Source organism: Anolis sagrei, chromosome 1, assembly GCF_037176765.1.
Source record: "Anolis sagrei isolate rAnoSag1 chromosome 1, rAnoSag1.mat, whole genome shotgun sequence".
Classification (NCBI taxonomy): domain Eukaryota; kingdom Metazoa; phylum Chordata; class Lepidosauria; order Squamata; family Dactyloidae; genus Anolis; species Anolis sagrei.
This window is the reverse complement of record NC_090021.1, coordinates 8306729-8327265: the sequence shown is the minus strand read 5'-3', so window position 1 is coordinate 8327265 and position 20537 is coordinate 8306729. Positions and strand designations below refer to the sequence as shown.

The 20537-nt window shown below is 45.2% G+C and overlaps 1 protein-coding gene across 2 annotated transcripts in view; it reads left to right on the top strand.

The window, feature by feature from the left end:
• The window catches only part of KIF13B (kinesin family member 13B), a 268692-nt gene that overhangs the window by 201984 nt on the left and 46171 nt on the right, over positions 1-20537 (top strand). For both annotated transcript variants that reach the window (XM_067462696.1, XM_060754661.2), the window contains exons 27-33: positions 1199-1298; positions 2558-2684; positions 4968-5023; positions 5281-5405; positions 5628-5804; positions 16630-16722; positions 18498-18650. In XM_067462696.1, the coding sequence (XP_067318797.1) occupies positions 1199-1298; positions 2558-2684; positions 4968-5023; positions 5281-5405; positions 5628-5804; positions 16630-16722; positions 18498-18650 (831 nt within the window). The remainder of the gene's footprint in view (positions 1-1198; positions 1299-2557; positions 2685-4967; positions 5024-5280; positions 5406-5627; positions 5805-16629; positions 16723-18497; positions 18651-20537) is intronic.

The following is a 20537-nucleotide window of genomic DNA, read 5'->3' as shown; positions in this document are numbered from 1 at the left end:
ACTCAAAAACCACTGGACAAATTGGCACGAAATTTGGGCACTACACCCCTAACAGACCAACACGTGACCATCACTAATAAACCCCTCCCAAAAAACAGCAGAAAGGACTTAAAAACCCAAAACTGCTGCAGGAGACAAAGCAAACAACTACTCAAGAGTGTCCATGCCTTAATAGAGCTTGCTAAAGTAACTTTTCTGACTACAAATCCCAGCATCTGCCCAAGATGCTAGCATACCATGCTAGCTGGGAATTCTGGGATTTGTAGTATAACAAAGCATCTCCCCCCACTAAACTCTAGACCAGTGGTTCTCAACCTGGGGGTCAGGACCCCTTTGGGGGTCGCAAGGGGGTGTTAGAGGGGTCACCAAAGACCATCAGAAAACGTAGTATTTTCTCCTTGTCATGGGTGTTCTGCGTGGGAAGTTTGGCCCAGTTCTATCATTGGTGGGATTCAGAATGCTATTTCATTGTGGGTGAACTATGAATCCCAGCAACTACAACTCCCAAATGGCAAGGTCTATTTTCTCCAAACTCTACCAGTGTTCACATTTGGGCATATTGATTATCTGTGCCAAGTTTGATCCAGATCCATCACTGTTTGAGTCCACAGTGTTCTGTGGATGTAGGTGAACTACAACTCCAAAAACCAAGGTCAGTGTCCACCAGACTCTCCCAGTATTTCTCTTGGCCATGGGAATTCTGTGTGTCAAGTTTGATTCAATTCCATCATTGGTGGAGTTCAAAAGGCTCTTTGATTTTAGATGAACTATGAATCCCAGCATATTCCCAAATGACATAATCAATCCCCTCCAACCCCACCAGTATTCCAATTCGTGCGTATCAGGTATTTGTGCCAAATTTGGTCCAGTGAATGAAAATACATCCTGCATATCAGATATTTATATTACGATTCATAACAGTGGCAAAATTAAAGAAGTAGCAACGAAAATAACATTATGGTTGGGGGTCACCACAACGTGAGAACCTGTACTAAGGGGTCGCGGCATTAGGAAGGTTGAGAACCACTGCTCTAGACCTTAGTAAACAGAGTTGCCACAATAAGCCTTTCTTTTCGTCATCTCTTTCAATGACTGCCTCTCTACCCCTTAAAAACTTTCCATACATAAGAGGATTGGATGCTGTTCAGAAATCACCATTTAATCTTGTCTGAAAAACCCATTTGGCCCTTCTTCATAGGACAGAGACCTGGAGAGGCTGCGTCGGAAATGGCTGAATGTGCTCACGAAACGCCAGGAGTATCTCGATCAGCAGTTACAGAAACTTGTAGGAAAGCCAGGTAAAGGCAGAAAGGGCTGATTTGTCTCTTTGAAGTTCCAACTTCCTTTCGGTATGGCTGGGATCATTTTTCTTGCAGGACATGGGACACCCTGGAGCCAAATCCAGCCCTTCTGAACTCAACAGTGTGGCTCTCTAAAGTTCTTCAAATGAACAAAGTCTTCCTTACAGCTCCATCAAAACTTTCTTAGATTTTGTATGTTTTCCATGCTTCTCTAAAAAGTTGAAAGATCTTTCCAAGGGCTAATTGAGAAACATGGAGCTTTAAACCAGAATTCATTGGCATTGTTAGCCTTTGGGCCCCTCTCGCTCACAAGACAATATTTCAGAGTTGGATTAGGTTTAGAAGTGATGACGCTGTGCCTGCCTCTCGTTCTCACTCTCCAAGGCCTGGGCAGTGACAGTTGGGATAGATGGAGAGCCTTCAATCTTGTTCTGGGCCTTGGCATGATGAAGCTGTGCCCTCCATCTCCCTTTCTCCCCCAAAAGCCTGGGCAGTGACAGCTGGGATAGAGAGAGAGCCTTCCATCTTGTTTTGTGCCTTGGCATGATGAAACTGTGCCTCCGTCTTCCTCTCTCTCTCTCCAAAGCCCGGGCAGTGACAGTTGGGATAGACGGAGAGCCTTCCATCTTGTTCTAGGCCTTGGCATGATGAAACTGTGCCTCCAACTTTCTCTCTCCTTCCAAAGCCAGGGCAGTGACAGTTGGGATAGATGGAGAACTTTCCATCTTGCTCTGGGCCTTGGCAAGATGAAACTGTGCCCTCCGTCTTTGTCTTTCCCTCCAAGAACTGGACAGTGACAGTTGGGATAGACGGAGAGCCTACCATCTAGTTCTGGGCCTTGGCAAGATGAAATTGCCTCTGTGTTCCAATCTCCCTCCAAAGCCTGGGCAGTGACAGTTGGGATAGATGGAAGGCCTTCTATCTTGTTCTGGGCCTTGGTATGATGGAACTGTATCTCCCTTTCCTCCCAATGCCTGGGCAGTGACAGTTGGGATAGACAGAAGCCTTTCCATCTTATTCTCGGCCATAGCATGATGAATCTGTGCCTCCGTCTTCTCTTCCTTCCAAGGCTTGGGAAGTGACAACTGGGATGGAAGGAGGGTCTTTCATTTACCTCTGGGCCCAGGTGTGATGAAATTGTTCCTGCCTCTTCCATTCTCTCCTTGAGTTGAATGGGTTTTCCCATACTTGTAGCACACACTTTGAAACCAGATTAATCCAGATTCAAAACGAAAACTTGTGTTGCCTTCTTCCAGACAAAACAGAAGACGATGCAGACCGAGAAGCCCAACTGTTAGAGATGAGGTTGACCCTTACTGAAGAGAGGAATGCCGTCATGGTGCCTTCCGCTGGCAGTGGCATCCCTGGAGCCCCTGCAGAGTGGTAAGAACCATATAGGAAGCTTCTAGTGATAATCCAGTAGATAATGGCCTATATGTTCTGGTTTTCGGAGATGTTTTTGCTTCTCCAAAAGCTGAGTTTGTTTGAGAGCAATATTCCAAAAGACTTTCCACACTCCTTACTTAAAGCAACGGAATTATTAACCAAAGTTTAATTATGATCTCCTATAGCAATGGAAATCAATATTTATGGCTACTGCACTTTAGCTGATTTAAAAGGGGAAGAAAACATTCACGTTAATTGCCCGGTTCATTCACTTAAAAGGCTGCGTCTGGGTGGCGACCGAGGCTGCCTCCGCCGGACTCTGGGTTACGTGTCCCCGAGTTCCCTTCCGTCAGCAAATATGCCACAAAATCTTTCATTCAGAACATTGGTAAGAGAAGGAAACGCAGCCAGATTGCCGTTTGCTGAATGGGAGCTGCAACGGCCAGGAAGCCGGGAAAAAGGCTAGGCTTGTACTAAATTTGGAGCAAAAAAAGAAGAGTGAAATGGCAACTGGTGAGTGATGGATGTTTCCGGGAATCAGGCCCAACGTCCGAGGAGCAATCCAGCTATCTTGTAAATGAATTCAGTCTGTTGGATAGCTTCTTTGAAATTCACACCACAATGAATTAAGTGTACTGTTAGTATCTAAAACTGTGGTTCCCAACCTGTTGTCTGTGGACCACCAGTGGTCCACAAGAACTAAAATATGGTCCACGGCCTCACCATTACTACACCGTTGCAATGAGAGTAACTGGTTTCACAAAACCCTCTTGTAGTTCCAAGGGTTATTAAATATGGTTTTCTGTGGGCACGCAGATGGCGACTACTGGATGGCATATATTCTGTATCAGAAACTAGAGCTGATGTGGTGTGGTGACTCAGCTGGAACCACAGTGTGGTGACTCAGAGTGACTCTGAGGAGGATGATGGGATTCAGGTTCACAATCAGGTTCAAAATGTTCCTGTTGTAGACAATGAGGAACAGAGTGCACAAGTTGAGTTTCCCACAGCATGGAATGATGTTTTTGATACTGAAACTAGCCAGGTGCAAATTTACTCAGAAAAGGAGTTCTCAGCCTGATAATAAGCAAGAAGGCAACCAGGCTGACACTAACGAGCAGCCTGACCTTGATGAAACGGGAATCTTAGATCGGGCTGACCGTTTGGAATTCAGAGTTCGAAGGAGTGTGAGAATAGCTAACAAGAAGGAGGCCAGAGGCCAAAGAAATGCTTTTATGTATTGCAAAGGGTATTAAGCAGTGTGTTTACAAACAAACCTTTGTCAGAGCAACTTTTCGCTCAACCAAGCAGCTTGTGCTCGTTTGCCTTGGATTATCTTGTAGTTCTTGTGTCCATGGTCTCGGGACTTTGTCATGTTCTCATGAGATTTTGTTTTGTTGGTGCCTCTTGGAATCCTACTTTACAGTGCTATGTTTTTATTGATCTTTTGGAACATTACTTGCTTTTGAGAACTTTTTATCTTTTACATTTCAATAAACTACAAAGACTTCAGTCTGTGTGGAGTTTTGGTGATTTCAGCAAGGTGAATCTACTCTGAGGTGTGACATGTGGTCTATCCAATGCAATTTTCTGAATCAGCACACCAAATAACCAAACTGAATCTAAAGTTGACCAAAAACTGATTCATAACTCTTTTGGTACTAATGTTGGAGAGTAGTCCCTGGTCAAAGTGATCCCTGGTCAATTAGTCCCTGGTTAAAAAAAAAACAACCAAAGCACATCAACAGATGGCCATCCAACCTCTGTTTAGAAACCAAATTAACCAAGGTTATCCTTGCCTTGCTTTCCAGTTGCATGGAAACTGGTGATCATAGGCCTCTTCTACATTGCCATATAGAATCCAGATTATCTGCTCCGAACTGGATTATATGGCAGCGTAGTGCATCTAATCCGGTTCCAAGCAGATAATGTGGATTATCTGCTTTGATAATCTGGATCAATAATACACTTTGTTTATATTCCGCTCCATCTCTCTAAGGGGATTCACAGCGGATTACAGTATACACATATATAAGCAAACATTCAATGCCTTTTAACAACAGTGACATACAATACATAAACAAAGGCAAAGGCTTCCCTTTCCATCTCCGGCATCTAGAGGCGATGCTCAACTCTGGCCATGGGGAGGTGCTCTTGTTCCATTTTTCTCCATGCCGAGGAGCTTGTTGCCCATAGACCTGCCTGGTAGAGTTGCAACACACACCTTCCTGAATTGATATGCCAACTCTTGCATCTTGCTTTTGTTTTGTTTTCTTACAGGACTCCTGTGCCTGGAATGGAGACGCACATCCCGGTCCTCTTCCTTGATTTAAATGGTAAAGTTCACTTATTTTTTAAAAAGGGACATTGGTAAAAAGAAATGTGAAAGATTAGACACCTTTTATTGACTTTTTTTGCATGAAGAAGAAAAAAAGATTTACCAGTTTCAAGTTTTGAAAGTGTTTTGGCTTGAGAAAAAAGTCAACACTTAAAGCATGGCAGAACTTAGTCCTGGTAGTATCTTCTTCCATCCTGACATGAAGTTGCTCAATAGTTTTCTCTCTCTACCAACCCTCATTCTTCTCCCATGCAGCGGACGACTTCAGCTCTCAGGACAATCTGGACGAGCCGGAAGCTGGTGGATGGGATGCAACCTTGGCGGCCGAAGAGGAAGATGAGTTCTTTGAGTTGCAGATTGTCCGGCACCATGAGAGCGAGGTGAGCGTGGAGCAGGGATTTCCTTTGGAGAGAAGAGGAGAAGAGGAGACCACAGGCATGGGCCAACTTTGGCCCTCCAGGTGTTTTGGACTTCAACTCTCACAATTCCTAACAGCCTACCAGCTGTTAGGAATTGTGGGAGTTGAAGTCCAAAACACCTGGAGGGCCAAAGTTGGCCTATGCCTGCTCTATAGCACCTCACCTCCGTTGTCAATTTCCCAGGCAAAGGCTGAAGCTTCGTGGGATTCCACAGTCCACAACTGCGCACAGCTCAGCCGAGGGGCGACCGGAGAACAGAGAGTCTACCTGATTGTGCGGGTGACGGTGCAGCTGAGCCACCCGGCTGAGATGCAGCTGGTGCTTCGCAAGCGCATCTGTGTCAACGTCTATGGCAAGCAGGTGAGCGCCTTAGACACAATGGATGGCAAGCTGGATCATACAAGGTCTGTTGAGAAAGGCCAGGTGCCTCTTGGTTCACATAGCATGCAGTGGCTTCCCTTCTTCATGCCTTTTCTCTGATACTTAGAGATATAGTGCCACTGAGCTATGGTTACCCACAACTGTCAATTGTTATGTCTAGTTTATTTATTTACTAACATATATACATAGCAATACCCAAGTTTGCATTTTCTTAGTGGTGCTTTCTTGGTTTTCTCTGTTTCTCGCATGCACTTTCTCCCTCTTTCTTTCTTTTTTTCTTTCCTTCTTTCCTTGGCTTTTCTTCATACACCTTCTTTCCTTCCCTTCTTCTTCCTTCCTTCCTTCTTCCCTCCCCTCCCCTCCCCTCCCCTCCCTTCCCTTCCCCCTTCTTCCTTCCTTCCTTCCTTCCTTCCTTCTTCCTTTCTTTCTTCATTCCTTCCTCCCTTCTCGTCGGCCTTTTTCCTTCCTTCCCTTCCTTCCTTCCCTTCCCTTCTTCTTCCTTTTTTCTTTCCTTCCCTCCTTCCTTCCTTCCCTCCCTCCTCCCTTACATTCCCAATCCTCCCTTACATTCTTTTTTTTGCTTTCCTTCTTCATTCCTTCCGACCTTCCCTTCTTACTTTCTTCCCTCCCTCCTTCTTCTTTCCTTCCCTTCTTCAATCCTTCCTTCCTCATTCTTCCTTTTTTCTTTCCTTCCCTGCTTCCTTCCTTCCTTCTCTTCTTCTTCCTTCTTTCCCCCCTTCAATCCTCCCTTACATTCTTTTTTTCCTTTCCTTCTTCATTCCTTCCGACCTTCCCTTCTTACTTTCTTCCCTCCCTCCTTCTTCTTTCCTTCCCTTCTTCAATCCTTCCTTCCTCATTCTTCCTTTTTTCTTTCCTTCCCTGCTTCCTTCCTTCCTTCTCTTCTTCTTCCTTCTTTCCCCCCTTCAATCCTCCCTTACATTCTTTTTTTCCTTTCCTTCTTCATTCCTTCCGACCTTCCCTTCTTACTTTCTTCCCTCCCTCCTTCTTCTTTCCTTCCCTTCTTCAGTCCTCCCTCCCTCCCTTCTCTTCCCTTCCTTTCCTTTCTTTCTTTCTTCTTTCCCTTCCTTCCTTCCTTTTTTCCTTCTTCCTTCTTTTCCTCCCTTCTTCATTCCTTTCTCCCTTCAATTCTTCCTTCTATAATCCTTCCTTCCTTCCTTCTTCCCTCCCTCCTTCCCTCCTTTCTTCCTTCTTGTATCTTTACTTGTTTTCTTTCTTCCCTCCCCTTTTCATCCTCTTTTCCCATCTTTCTCTTTCTCACTCCTTCACTTCTTCCCTCCCTTCATACCTTTTCCCCTTTCATGTCCCTCCTTCCCTTTCTTCCCATATAATTGTGCTAAAAGACTATAGATTCCTAGAAACGTTTTCTCTCAAAATAATAATCATAATAGCAGTTTATTAGTTATTGGTTTTTTTTCCTCCATTTTCATAGGGGTTCTGTTCACCCCAGAAAATGTGGAGTGTTAACTGTATCCAGTGGTTCCCAACCTTTGAGCCTCCAGTTGTTTTGGACTTCAACTCCCAGAAATCCCAGCCAGCTTGCCAGCTGTTAGGAACTGTGGGAGCTGAAGTCCAAAACACCCGGAGGCCCAAAGGTTGGGAATCATATCACCAAAGTAATGTCTCGTAAAATTGTTAACTGCAGTGTTACTTTTGGGAGGGTAATGAGTGCATACTAACATTCTTTTCTTTCATATCCTGACAACTTGCAACATCATTCCTTTTACAGCATAAGAAATAATGTCAGCTCGTTGCTGAAAAGGATTTTTCCATTTTTACAGTAACGTTTTGTGAAATTTTAATAAAAAAGTGACACCTTACCAATGCATACGAGGGTTGAATGAAAAGTAATGCCTTCCCCTTCGTAACTCCTCAACAGATGGCAGTACTGGTATGCGGCAGGTACTGGCTTGTTCAGTAGACTCTCCTCTACAGTCCCATTTTGGTAGGAAGCATTACTTTTCATTCAACCCTCGTACAACAGTACACTGCAAGTAACTTAACAATATATTACTTGTGAAATAAAAAAGTGTAAGTCTCACTTTTGGAATCAAGTGGCACTCCAGACATTTTTGGATTGCAAATCCCATCAGCCCTAACTAGCATCACGAGGAGTGATTGATGTGGGAGATTTTCAGCTCAACAGTACCAGGAAGGCCATTCACTTTCTATTGCTTGCCTGACATCTACGAGGGTTGAATGAAAAGTAATGCCTCCACCTTGGTAACTCCTCAACAGATGGCAGTACTGGTATGCGACAGGTACTGGCTTGTTTGATAGACTCTCCTCTACAGTTCCATTTTGGCAGGAAGCCTTAGCATTGAACGGTTGTGTTGTTAAAGTGCGAAGTATGGAACCCTGTGCAGACGGTTGGTCAATGCGACTTAAGCAACATGCAGTCATTGAATTCTTGTCACCCCAAAGGAGATTCATCCAAGAATGCAAGCTGTTTATGGGGATTGTGTTGATGTGAGCACTGCGCGTCACTGGGTGAGAAAGTTGAAAGATATTGAGGTGGGAACATCTGACTTGCGTGACAATCAAAGAGTTGGACATCCTGTGACAGCAACCACCGAGTTTCCCAAGCAAAAGGTTGATAGATTGATTCAGGACGATTGTCGTATCACTCAGAGAGAAATTTCAAGCATAGTCGGCATTTCACAAGACCGTGTGGGTCACATTATTGCTTTGCTCGGCTATCGGAAGATCTGTGCACGATGGGTTGTGGAAACAGAGTGTCGACTTCTTCCGTGACTGCTTCAGAAAACTTGTTCATCGTTGGCAGAAATGTATCCAATTGTCTGGTGATTATGTGGAAAAGTGAATAATCGTAGAAGGTGTCACCCCAAAGGAGATTCATCAGAAAATGCAAGCTTTTTATGGTGGTTGTGTGGATGTGAATACTGTGTGTCGTTGGGCGAGTAAGTTTAAAGATGCTGAGGTAACACCTTTTGCTGTCAAGAATTTAATGACCGTCTGCACAGGGTTCCATATTTTGCACTTTAACAACACAAGCATTCAAAGCCAAGGCTTCCCGCCAAAATGGAACTGTAGAAGAGAGTCTACTGAACAAACCAGTACCTGCCAAATAGCAGTACTGCCATCTATTGAGGAGTTATGAAGGTGGAGGCATTACTTTTCATTCAACCCTCCAAAATGGAACTGTAGAGGAGAGTCTGCTAAACAAGCCAGTACCTGCCGCATACCAGTACTGCCATCTGTTGAGGAGTTACAAATGTGGAGGCATTACTTTTCATTCAACCCTCCAAAATTGAACTGTAGAGGGGAGTCTACTGAACAAGCCAGTACCTGCCGCATACCAGTACTGCCATCGAGGAGTTACGAAGGTGGAGGCATTACTTTTCATTCAACCCTCCAAAATGGAACTGTAGAGGAGAGTCTACTGAAGAAGCCAGTACCTGCCGCGTGCCAGTACTGCCATCAGTTGTGGAGTTACGAAGGTGGAGGCATTACTTTTCATTCAATGCCCCGTACAACAGTACACTGCAAGTAACTTAATAATATATTACTTGTGAAATAAAAAAAATGTAAGTCTCACTTTTGGAATCAAGTGGCACTCCAGACATGTTTGGATTGCAAATCCCATCAGCCCTAACTAGCATCACGAGAGAGGAGATTCCATCTGAACATGAGGAAGAACTTCCTGACTGTGAGAGCCGTTCAGCAGTGGAACTCTCTGCCCCGGAGTGTGGTGGAGGCTCCTTCTTTGGAAGCTTTTAAACAGAGGCTGGATGGCCATCTGTCAGGGGTGATTTGAATGCAATATTCCCGCTTCTTGGCAAAATGGGGTTGGACTGGATGGCCCATGAGGTCTCTTCCAACTCTTTGATTCTATGATTCTATGATGGATGAGGGAGATTTGCAGCTCAACACTACCAGGAAGGCCATTCACTTTCTATTGCTTGCCTGACATCTATGTTTTGTTTCGACAAACACGAAATAAACAACACAGCTGAAGGCCTGATCCAAATCACCATTTGCAACAGAGATTAATAGCTGTGATTCTTACCTTGTAACTTGTCCCAGATCATACAAATTACTATCCGTTTACAACTTCGGGGCTGGATGTGAACAGCAATGGATCACTCTTAAAGAAATGTTTATGTCGATGGGATGAGCAATTAACAACAACAGAGGTGGCACGGATAAAGCTTTCCATTCTCTCCAACACCAGAAGGAATGGATTTGTTTTGGGTTTGGCTCAGGCATGGGCCAACTTCAGCCCTCCAGGTGTTTTGGACTCCAACTCCCACAATTCCTAACAGCCTACCGGCTGTTAGGAATTGTGGGAGTTGAAGTCCAAAACATCTGGAGGGCTGAAGTTGGCCCATGCCTGGTTTAGCTTCTTTGGTGACAACACTTTAAGCGACTTTGTTGTTGACTTTTGGTTGAATTTTTTCCCTTCTGTCCTTTGCTCTTAGGTCTTGCATGTAAGTGCCAATCTTTGGGGGCTTAGATTGCCTGGGATTCCCAATATGGAGCCTTCCCATGGACCATCCTTCCTCCTTGACTGATTCCTCTTTTCTTTTCCTTCTCTTTCCCTTGTCCTTGCTCCTGACTCCATGGTAGAGGCTCCAGGAGGGATAGGAACACCTTGGCAAACGCCTTTCCCCCCCTGCGTTCCTCCGCTGTGCGTAAGAAGCCGGACTATTCAGGATCGTTTTGTGTTTTCAGCCTCGTAGCTCGTTGGTTCCCGTTTGCATCTCCAACAAGGCAGTTGTGGATGGGCCGTGCCCTTCCCAAGCTTGTTGTGCATGTTAGCAAAAATGCGCTTTAGCAAATGTATACCTGAAATGGATCATCCCACCTCTCCGCATTCGACAGCCGTAACGGAGTGGCTCATTCATTGCTACATCTCCATCTCTCCTCGCCATTGTTCCCATGGCATTTGTGATGGGGACGTTTTCTGCTGCTGTGTGCTCAAACTCTTGCTGGTGTTCCCGTCCTTGGATGGTGTCCATGTTGTGTTTGCTTTTCTTCTGCCCTTGCTTATTTCTGCCTAGCCCCACAAGAGTCCAAAGAGAAAGAGGAATGTGACCAAAATGGTCAAAGGTCTGGAAAACCACAAATCCCTGTGAGGAGCAGTTGAGAGAGATAGAGATATTTAGCCTGAAGAAGAGAAGGTCAAGGGCGGACATGATAGCAATGTTTCAGTACATTGTTGAAGACTTTCATGGCTGAATCACTGGGTTGTTGTAGGTTTTTTGGGCTATATGGCCATGCTCTAGAAGCATTCTCTCCTGACGTTTCACTTCCATCTATGGCAAGCATCTTCAGAGGTTGTAAGGTCACAACCTGTACAGACAGCTCCGCATCTGTATGCTTGTCCGTTATGCCCTGCCTCATGTACAGACAACTCCGCATCTGTATGCTTGTCCATTATGCCCTGCCTCATGTACAGACAACTCCGCATCCGTATGCTTGTCCATTATGCCCTGCCTCATGTACAGACAACTCCGCATCTGTATGCTTGTCCATTATGCCCCATGTACAGACAACTCCGCATCTGTATGCTTGTCCATTATGCCCTGCCTCATGTACAGACAAGTCTGCATCTGTATGCTTGTCCATTATGCCCTGCCTCGTACAGACAACTCCGCATCTGTATGCTTGTCCATTATGCCCTGCCTCATGTACAGACAACTCCACATCTGTATGGTTGTCCATTATGCCCTGCCTCATGTACAGACAACTCCGCATCTGTCTGCTTGTCCATTATGCCCTGCCCCATGTACAGACAACTCCGCATCTGTATGCTTGTCCATTATGCCCTGCCTCATGTACAGACAACTCCGCATCTGTATGCTTGTCCATTATGCCCTGCCCCATGTACAGACAACTCCGCATCTGTATGCTTGTCCATTATGCCCTGCCTCAAGTACAGATAACTCCACATCTGTATGCTTGTCCATTATGCCCTGCCTCATGTACAGACAACTCCGCATCTGTATGCTTGTCCATTATGCTCTGCCTCATGTAGACAACTCCGCATCTGTATGCTTGTCCATTATACCCTGCCTCATGTACAGGGCATGCTTGCCATAGATGCAGGTGAAACGTCAGGAGAGAATGCTTCTAGAACATGGCCATATAGCCCAAAAAAACCCACAACAACCCAATGTTTCAGTAGTTGCAATTTTGCTAGTGCAGTGTTTCTCAAACTGGGGATTGGGACCCTGGGGGAGAGTCACGAGGGGAGTTTCAGGCGGTTCGCCAAAGATCATCAGAATACATGTATTTCTAAAGGTCTTAGGAACCTCTTTGACAAAGAAGGCTCTCTCTGCCTGTCCTTCTCTTCCTTTTTGGAAACAGTGAATCCTCCCACCAAAGCCCCTCCTTCTGCTTTTATTGTAGGTGAACTATAAATCCCAGCAACTACAACTCCCAAATGTCAATGTCTATTTTCCCCAAAGTCCACCAGTGTTCACATTTGGGCATGTTGAGTATTCGTGCCAAGTTTGGTCCAGATCCATCATTGTTTGGAATTGAACCAAACTTGGCACACAGGACTCCCATGACCAACAGAAAACACTAGATGGGTTAGGTGGGCATTGACCTTGAGTTTTGGATTTGTAGTTCACCTACATCCAGAGAGCATGTGGACTCAAACAATGAAGGATCTAGACCAAACTTGGCACAAATGAGTTATGAGTGACAGGCATTCCTTGTAGATAGTTTCTGAGGGGTCAAATTCACAAGAACATTCTTGGAGTCTCCTCTTTGGGCCCAAAGTTAGGATGAAAAGTATTTGTCTTGTCAATCTTCAAAGCCTTGTTCTGTCTGTCCCTGAGGTCAGAGGCAGACGTCTTCCTTAGTCCTCCTTCTAGAGGTCACTTTATTGGTTGTAGAGGATCGAACCTGGGACCTTGTGCAAAGGAATGACCTCTGCCGTTGCATGATGGCACCCTCCGTGTTCTCGTCTAGCTCAGTTCATGGAAGCTGTTGGAACAAACTCTCCATCAATTCCTTCCTCTGTCCTGCCTGCTAAGCACCTTGGCCTCTTTAGGTATTCTCCACCAGCGACATGCAACCCAAATGTGTATTTCAAAACTGTATCAATAACCTTCTGAGGCGTCTCACAGTCATTTGCCGCAACGGTAGAGGATGAGTCATCTCTGCATTAATTCAGGAGTCGGGGATTTTTAACCTCCCGGGGCACCTTGTCAGCATAAACAATCGCTCTCTGCCCCTCTTCCATCATTGTTTGTTGTGATCTCTGCGGCCAAGCATTTGGGGTGTCGGCAATTCGTGGCACAAGTAACCTCCAGCTCACGAGTAACTACATGTGTTTGGAGTGGGTGGGGGAATGGCTGGCGTGTGTTGGTTAAGAAATCACCTTGCTAGGGTCTTGGTAATGAAGCCAACTTAAGAAATTCAGGTCAGGCCCTTGTCAATTTTTTTGGAATCAGAATTGCAGAATGGCAAAGTAATCAAATGTTTTGTCGAAGACTTTCATGGCCGGAATCACTGGGTTGTCGTAGGTTTTTTCGGGCTATATGGCCATGTTCTAGAGGCATTCTCTCCTGATGTTTTGCCTGCATCTATGGCAAGCATCCTCTGAGGATGCTTGCCATAGATGCAGGCGAAACGTCAGGAGAGAATGCCTCTAGAACAAGGGCATATTCAACAATGTTTGGGACTGGGTTGGAACTGGTCATTCTCAAAGGCTTGTTGAAACCACCGGGGCTTCAAGCTCTTATGAAAGGAGGAGAGGGATGGGGCCTGTCTTATTTCCCTTGGAAGGGCGTTCCAGAGGCAGGGGGCCACTACCGAGAAGGCCCTCTCTCTCGTCCCCACCAACTGTACTTGTGACGGTGGTGGGAGCGAAAGGAGGGCCTCCCCAGAAGATTTTAGAGTTTGCACAGGTTCATAGAAGGAGATTCGATCACAAAGATAGGCGGGGTCCTAACCATTTTTGGCTTGACCTGCAACTTGAATTTGGCTTGGCTTATCGGCAGCCAAAGAAGCTGTTTTAATAGGTGTAGATATAATTTTACCATTTGGACAGGATGGCCCATGTGGTCTCTTCCAATTCTATTATTCCATGATTTATTAAAGGTGAAAGCAAATTTTGCATACTAATGAGATGGATGTACAGTAGAGTCTCGCTTATCCAACATAAATGGGCCAGCAGAATGTTGGATAAGCAAAAATGTTGGATAATAAGGAGGGATTAAGAAAAAGCTTATTAAATATCAAATTATGTTATGATTTTACAAATTAAGCACCAAAACATCATGTTTTATAACAAATCGACAGAAAAAGCAGTTCAGTACACGGGTTGTTGTAGGTTTTTCTGGGTTATATGGCCTTGTTCTAGAGGCATTTTCTCCTGACGTTTCGCCTGCATCTATGGCAAGCATCCTCAGAAGGTAGTGAACCCTCACTATCTCTCAGTGAGAACCCTCAGAAACTCATAGGAACCCTCACTACCTCTAAGGATGCTTGCCATAGATGCAGGCAAAACGTCAGGAGAAAATGCCTCTAGAACATGGCCATATAACCTGGAAAAACCTACAACAACCCAGTGATTCCGGCCATGACAGCCTTCGACAATACAGTTCAATACACAGTAACGTTATGTAGTAATTACTGTATTTACAAATTTAGCACCAAAACAGACAAGGGTTCTGTCTTTCTCCCACCGTGGACATTATTCCGGGCAAAAGGCAGACTACGTTGGATAATACAGAATGTTAGATGAGCGAAGCTTGGATAAACAATACTCTACTATATTTATTTATTGTTTGTAGATAAAGATTTAAATCTTGGCTGAATCTCTGATACTGCAGGATGTAGCAGGGCATCTTTAACATTTTTCAGGCTTAGTTTTCAGCCTCAAGTGGCAGACTTATGTTGCCCCTCCTTTTTCTTCTCCTGAATCCATGTAAATGCCTACAACAGCCACTAGGTGGAAACCTACACATATTTTTGTGACCCCCAGATTCAGTTACATGATGGGATCGTGACCCATGGTTTAAGAAGCTTAGATCTAGTTCATTCAGGCTTAGTTTTCAGCCTGAAGTGGCAGACTATGTTGGCTCTCCTTTTTTCTCCTGAATCTTTGTAAATGCCTGCAACAGCCACTACACACATTTTTGTGACCCCCCCCCCCCCAGATTCAGTTAGGCGATGGGATCGTGACCCATGGTTTAAGAAGCTTAGATCTAGTTCATTCAGGCTTAGTTTTCAGCCTCAATTGGGAGACTTAAGTTGGCTCTCCTTTTTTTCTCCCAAATCTGTGTAGATGCCTACAACAGCCATTAGGTGGCAAGCTACACACATTTTTGTGACCCCAGATTCAGTTAAGAGATGGGATCGTGACCCATGGTTTAAGAAGCTTTGATCTAGTTCATTCAGGCATAGTTTTCAGCCTCAATTGGGGGACTTAAGTTGGCTCTCCTTTTTTTCTCCCGAATCTGTGTAGATGCCTACAACAGCCACTAGGTGGCAAGCTACACACATTTTTGTGACCCCAGATTCAGTTAGGAGATGGGATCATACCCATGGTTTAAGAAGCTTAGTTCTAGTTCATTCAGGCATAGTTTTCAGCCTGAAGTGGCATACTATATTGTCCCTCTTTTTTTTTCCTCCTGAATCCATGTAAATGCCTACAACAGCCACTAGGTGGCAAGCTAGACATTTTTTGCGATTCCCAGATTCATTTAGGCAATGGGATTGTGATTCATGGTTTAAGAAGCTTAGATCTAGTTCATCCTCTGCCAGTGCATGGAATTTAGGCAATGGAGCCGTACCTGGTCCTACCTTCTGTGATCTCTCCACCTGTGTATTAAACTGGGAAATTTCACAATTGTGTGCAAGAATCTCCCCCATTACTGATGTTGAATTCCACTACTTAGGCGATCCCTCGTAGTCCGAGGATGATGGTCCTCCAAGTTCGGTGTCCTGGGGGTGGGTTCGTAGGTGTCTGTGGAGCCCTATTCTTGACCTGCATCTTCTCCCACAGTGAGGGCATTGGTTTCTAGGTGGGAGGCGGTCTTGGTCGGGGTTGGCTTGATGTTGAATAATAGGGCTACAAGATACCATTGGAAGGTTGACTAGGGATGTAAAGTTGACCTAGTTGCAATGTGTTGAATTCCTTTATATCTTCTAATTTGTTGGTGGTGTGTATCTTCGAGTCACTTGTGAACTATGACCACTGTAAGGTGAACCTTTCATGATGTTTCCTTCAAGTTTTGTTCAGAGGGAGTTTGCCATTGCCTTCCTTTGAGAGAGGTCATCCTTTGAGTGGGTTTCCATCACCAAGCATGGATTTAAACCCTGGTCTTAGTAGTTGTAGTCCAGTTCACTACATCTCATTGACTCTTCCTCTTAAGAATAGATAGGAATTCTTCATTTACTTTTGTGCTGTATTCTCTGTCTTCAAAAAGGTTGTGTTCGTTTCGTTAACTTGCAGGTGACGTTAAATATAACTACTTAATTTGGTGACAAAGCAGAAAATAGAGCAACAAAAAAGTTGCTTAACTCTCAGAAAAACCTTCCACATAGAGTTGTAGGTGCAGGATTTCCCGAACATAAGTGGCTTCCCCTTTGTTTTGGCTCAGTCGCAACGACCTGTGTTTTCTGTTTCTTTATTTACTATTTATTTCTTGATTTTTATTGTGCTAAGCAAGCGTCGTTCATGCTAAGCAGGCTGCTGATTCCGCTGCTGATGTGTGTACATGCTTCCATCTTGTTGAAAGAGAGGCACAATCCTCGATCATTGATTTATTTGACGGTCACAAGGTTTCTTTTCACTCCGCAGGGATTTGCTCAGAGTTTATTGAGAAGGATGTCTTACCGGAGTTCGGTGCCTGGCTGCGGAGTGACGTTTGAAGTCGTTTCGAACATCCCGGAGGTGAGAATTGGAGAGACAAAGGGGTGAAAACCATTTCCTAAACTGGTTTTGGTGCAATCTCTGCCAAAAAGTGGTGCTGCTTCTACTCACTAGAACTCCCAACTTACAGAAAATGGAAATCTCCATAACCTTTTGAAAAATTATGTCATAACCTTTTGGTCACCTATGAATGTGAGAGCTGGACCTTAGGGAAGGCTGAGCGAAGGAAGAGAGATGCTTTTGAACTGTGGTGTTGGAGGAAAGTTCTGAGAGTGCCTTGGACTGCGAGAAGATCCAACCAGTCCATCCTCCAGGAAATAAAGCCCGGCTGCCCATTGGAGGGAAGGATACTAGAGACAAAGTTGAAGTCCTTTGGCCACATCATGAGGAGACAGCAAAGCCTGGAGAAGACAATGATGCTGGGGAAAGTGGAAGGCAAAAGGAAGAGGGGCCGACCAAGGGCAAGATGGATGGATGGCATCCTTGAAGTGACTGGATTGACCTTGAAGGAGCTGGGGGTGGTGACGGCCGACAGGGAGCTCTGGCGTGGACTGGTCCATGAGGTCATGAAGAGTTGGAAATGACTGAACGAATGAACAACAAAACCTTTTGGTAGAAGCATGACCTGTATAGTCATAACCTTTTATGGGAAAATGGCATTCATTTTATTATTTATTTATTTACAGTATTTATATTCCGCCCTTCTCACCCCGCAGGGGACACAGGATGGGTTATAATGTACATATGCATGGCAAACATTTAATGCCATAGACACACAACATATATAGACAAACACTCAGAGGCTATTTATCATTCCAGCTTTCATGAGGGTATTCTGGCCACCAGGGGAGCTGTCGCTTCACCGTCCATTTGTGACACTGATGAAGTACTTCCTCATTCTTTGCATGCTTGCTGGAGAGTTTTATGACGTCGTAAATTAGTTAAATTTGCCTCCCCACATAAGTGGTACCTAAATTTCCTACTTGACAGATGCAACTGTCTTTCGGGCTGCAAAGCTCAACAACAAGCTACACAATTTTGGTTGGGAGCTCACTCCGATCTGGGCTGGCTTCGAACTCATGACCTTGTGGTCAGTACTGATCTTAATGCAGCTGACTCCCAGCCAGCTGCACCACAGTCCCAGTGCTAGCCTAGTGCCTAGATCCAGGGAAGTCATGCTCCCTCTGTATTCTGCCTTGGTCAGACCACACCTGGAATCACACTGTGTCTAATTGTGGGCACTGCAATTTAAGGGAGATGTTGACTCTAAGCTGGAATGTGTCCAGAGGATGGCGACTGAAATTATCAAGGGTCTGGAGGATAAGCCCTATGAGGAATGGCTTCAAGATCTGGGCATGTTGAGCCTGCAGAAAGGAAGACTGAGAGGAGACACGATTAGGGTCATGGATCAAGATATGAGAAGTCATAGGTGAGAGCTGCCCTGGAGACTAGGACACAGTGGAACAATGGCTTCAAACTACAGGAAAGGAGATTCCACCTGAACATGAGGAAGAACTTCCTAACTGTGATTGGGAGCTGTTCAGCAGTGGAACTCTCTGCCCCAGAGTGTGGTGTAGGCTCCTTCTTTGGAGGCTTTGAAACAGAGGTTGGATGGCCATCTGTTGGGGGTGCTTTGAATGCAATTTTCCTACTTCTTGGCAGAATGGGATTGGATGGGATGGCCCACCAGGTCTCTTCCGACTCTAGGATTCTGTGACTCTGTTTCCCACTTTTCTTGGTTCTTTTCTTTTGCCCTTTCATTGACTTGGGGTGGCTTCTTCTTCTTCTCCATCCAGGATGCTCAAGGAGTAGAGGAACGGGAAGCACTAGCAAGAATGGCAGCCAACGTTGACAATGCGGCTTCGGCCGATTCAGAAGCCCATATTGAGAAATACCTCCGAAGCGTCCTGGCCGTGGAGAACATCCTCACTCTGGACCGGCTGCGTCAGGTGAGCGTAATTAGCAGTATATCTTAGACCTGTGGTGGTGCTAAGAGGTTGCATCACCCCCAGATGGTTTTGGAGAGCCATATTGACTTCGTATTTATTTATTTACAGTCTTTATATTCCGCCCTTCTCACCCCGCGGGGACTCAGGGCGGATTACAATGTACATATACATGGCAAACATTCAGTGTCATAGACATACAACATATATAGACAGACACAGAGGCAATTTAACATTCCAGCTTTTTCTTGAGGGTATTCTGGCCACCAGGGGAGCTGTTGCTTCACCCTCCATTTGTGACACTGATTAAGTACTTCCTCATTAGGTTCTTGTGGGGTTTTTTAGGCTATAGGGCCATGTTCTAGGGGCATTTCTCCTGACGTTTCGCCTGCATCTATGGCAAGCATCCTCAGAGGTAGTGAGGTCTGTTGGAATTAGGACAATGGGTTTATATATCTGTGGAATGGCTGGGGTGGGGCAAAGAGCTCTTCCCTGCTGGAGCTAGGTGTGAATGTTTCAACTGACCACCTTCATTAGCATTTGAAGGCCTGGCTGAGCCTGGGGGAATCTTTTGTTGAGAGGTGTTAAGATGTGCCTGGTTGTTTCCTCTCTGCTGTTTTGCTGTTGTAATTTTTGAGTTTTTAAATACTGGTAGCCAGATTTTGTTCATTTTCATGGTCTCTTCCTTTCTGTTGAAATTATCCACATGCTTGTGGATTTCAATGACTTCTCTGTGTAGTCTGACATGGTGGTTGTTGGAGTGGTCCAGCATTTCTGTGTTCTCAAATAATATGCTGTGTCCAGGCTGGTTCATCAGGTGCTCTGCTATGGCTGACTTCTCTGGTTGAAGTAGTCTGCAGCGCCTTTCATGTTCCTTGATTCGTGTTTGGGCAATGCTGCGTTTGGTGGTCCCTATGTAGACTTGGACCACAACAGCAAAACAGCAGAGAGGAAACAACCAGGCACATCTTAACACCTCTCAACAAAAGATTTTCCCAGGCTCAGCCAGGCCTTCAAATGCTAATGAAGGTGGTCAGTTGAAACATTCACACCTAGCTCCAGCAGGGAAGAGCTCTTTGCCCCACCCCAGCCATTCCACAGATATATAAACCCATTGTCCTAATTCCAACAGACCTCACTACCTCTGAGGATGCTTGCCATAGATGCAGGCGAAACGTCAGGAGAAATGCCTCTAGAACATGGCCCTATAGCCTGAAAAAACCCACAAGAACCTAGTGATTCCAGCCATGAAAGCCTTCGACAATACTTCCTCATTCTTTGCAGGCTTCCTGGAGATTTTTATGGCATCGTAAATTAGTTAAATTAGCCTCCCCGCGTAGGCGGTACCTAAATATCCTACTTGACATAGAATCATAGAATCAAAGAGTTGGAAGAGACCTCATGGGCCATCCAGTCCAACCCCCTGCCAAGAAGCAGGAATATTGCATTCAAATCACCCCTGACAGATGGCCATCCAGCATCTGTTTAAAAGCTTCCAGAGAAGGAGCCTCCACCACACTCAAGGGCAGAGAGTTCCACTGCTGAACGGTTCTCACAGTCAGGAAGTTCTTCCTCATGTTCAGATGGAATCTTCTTTCTTGTAGTTTGAAGCCATTGTTTCGCATCCTAGTCTCCAGGGAAGCAGAAAACAAGCTTGCTCCCTCCTCCCTGTGGCTTCCTCTCACATATTGACAGATGCAACTGTCTTTCGGGCTGCAAAGGTCGACAGCAAGCTACACAAATTGGTCGGACACTCACTCCAACCCGGGCTGCCTTCGAACTCTGAACAGCTGATTCCCAGCCATCTGCGCCACAGTCCCAGTGCCGGTATTATGCCCATAAGCCCCCCAAACCCAATATTTTGCACTCAAATGCCCTCAAACACAAATT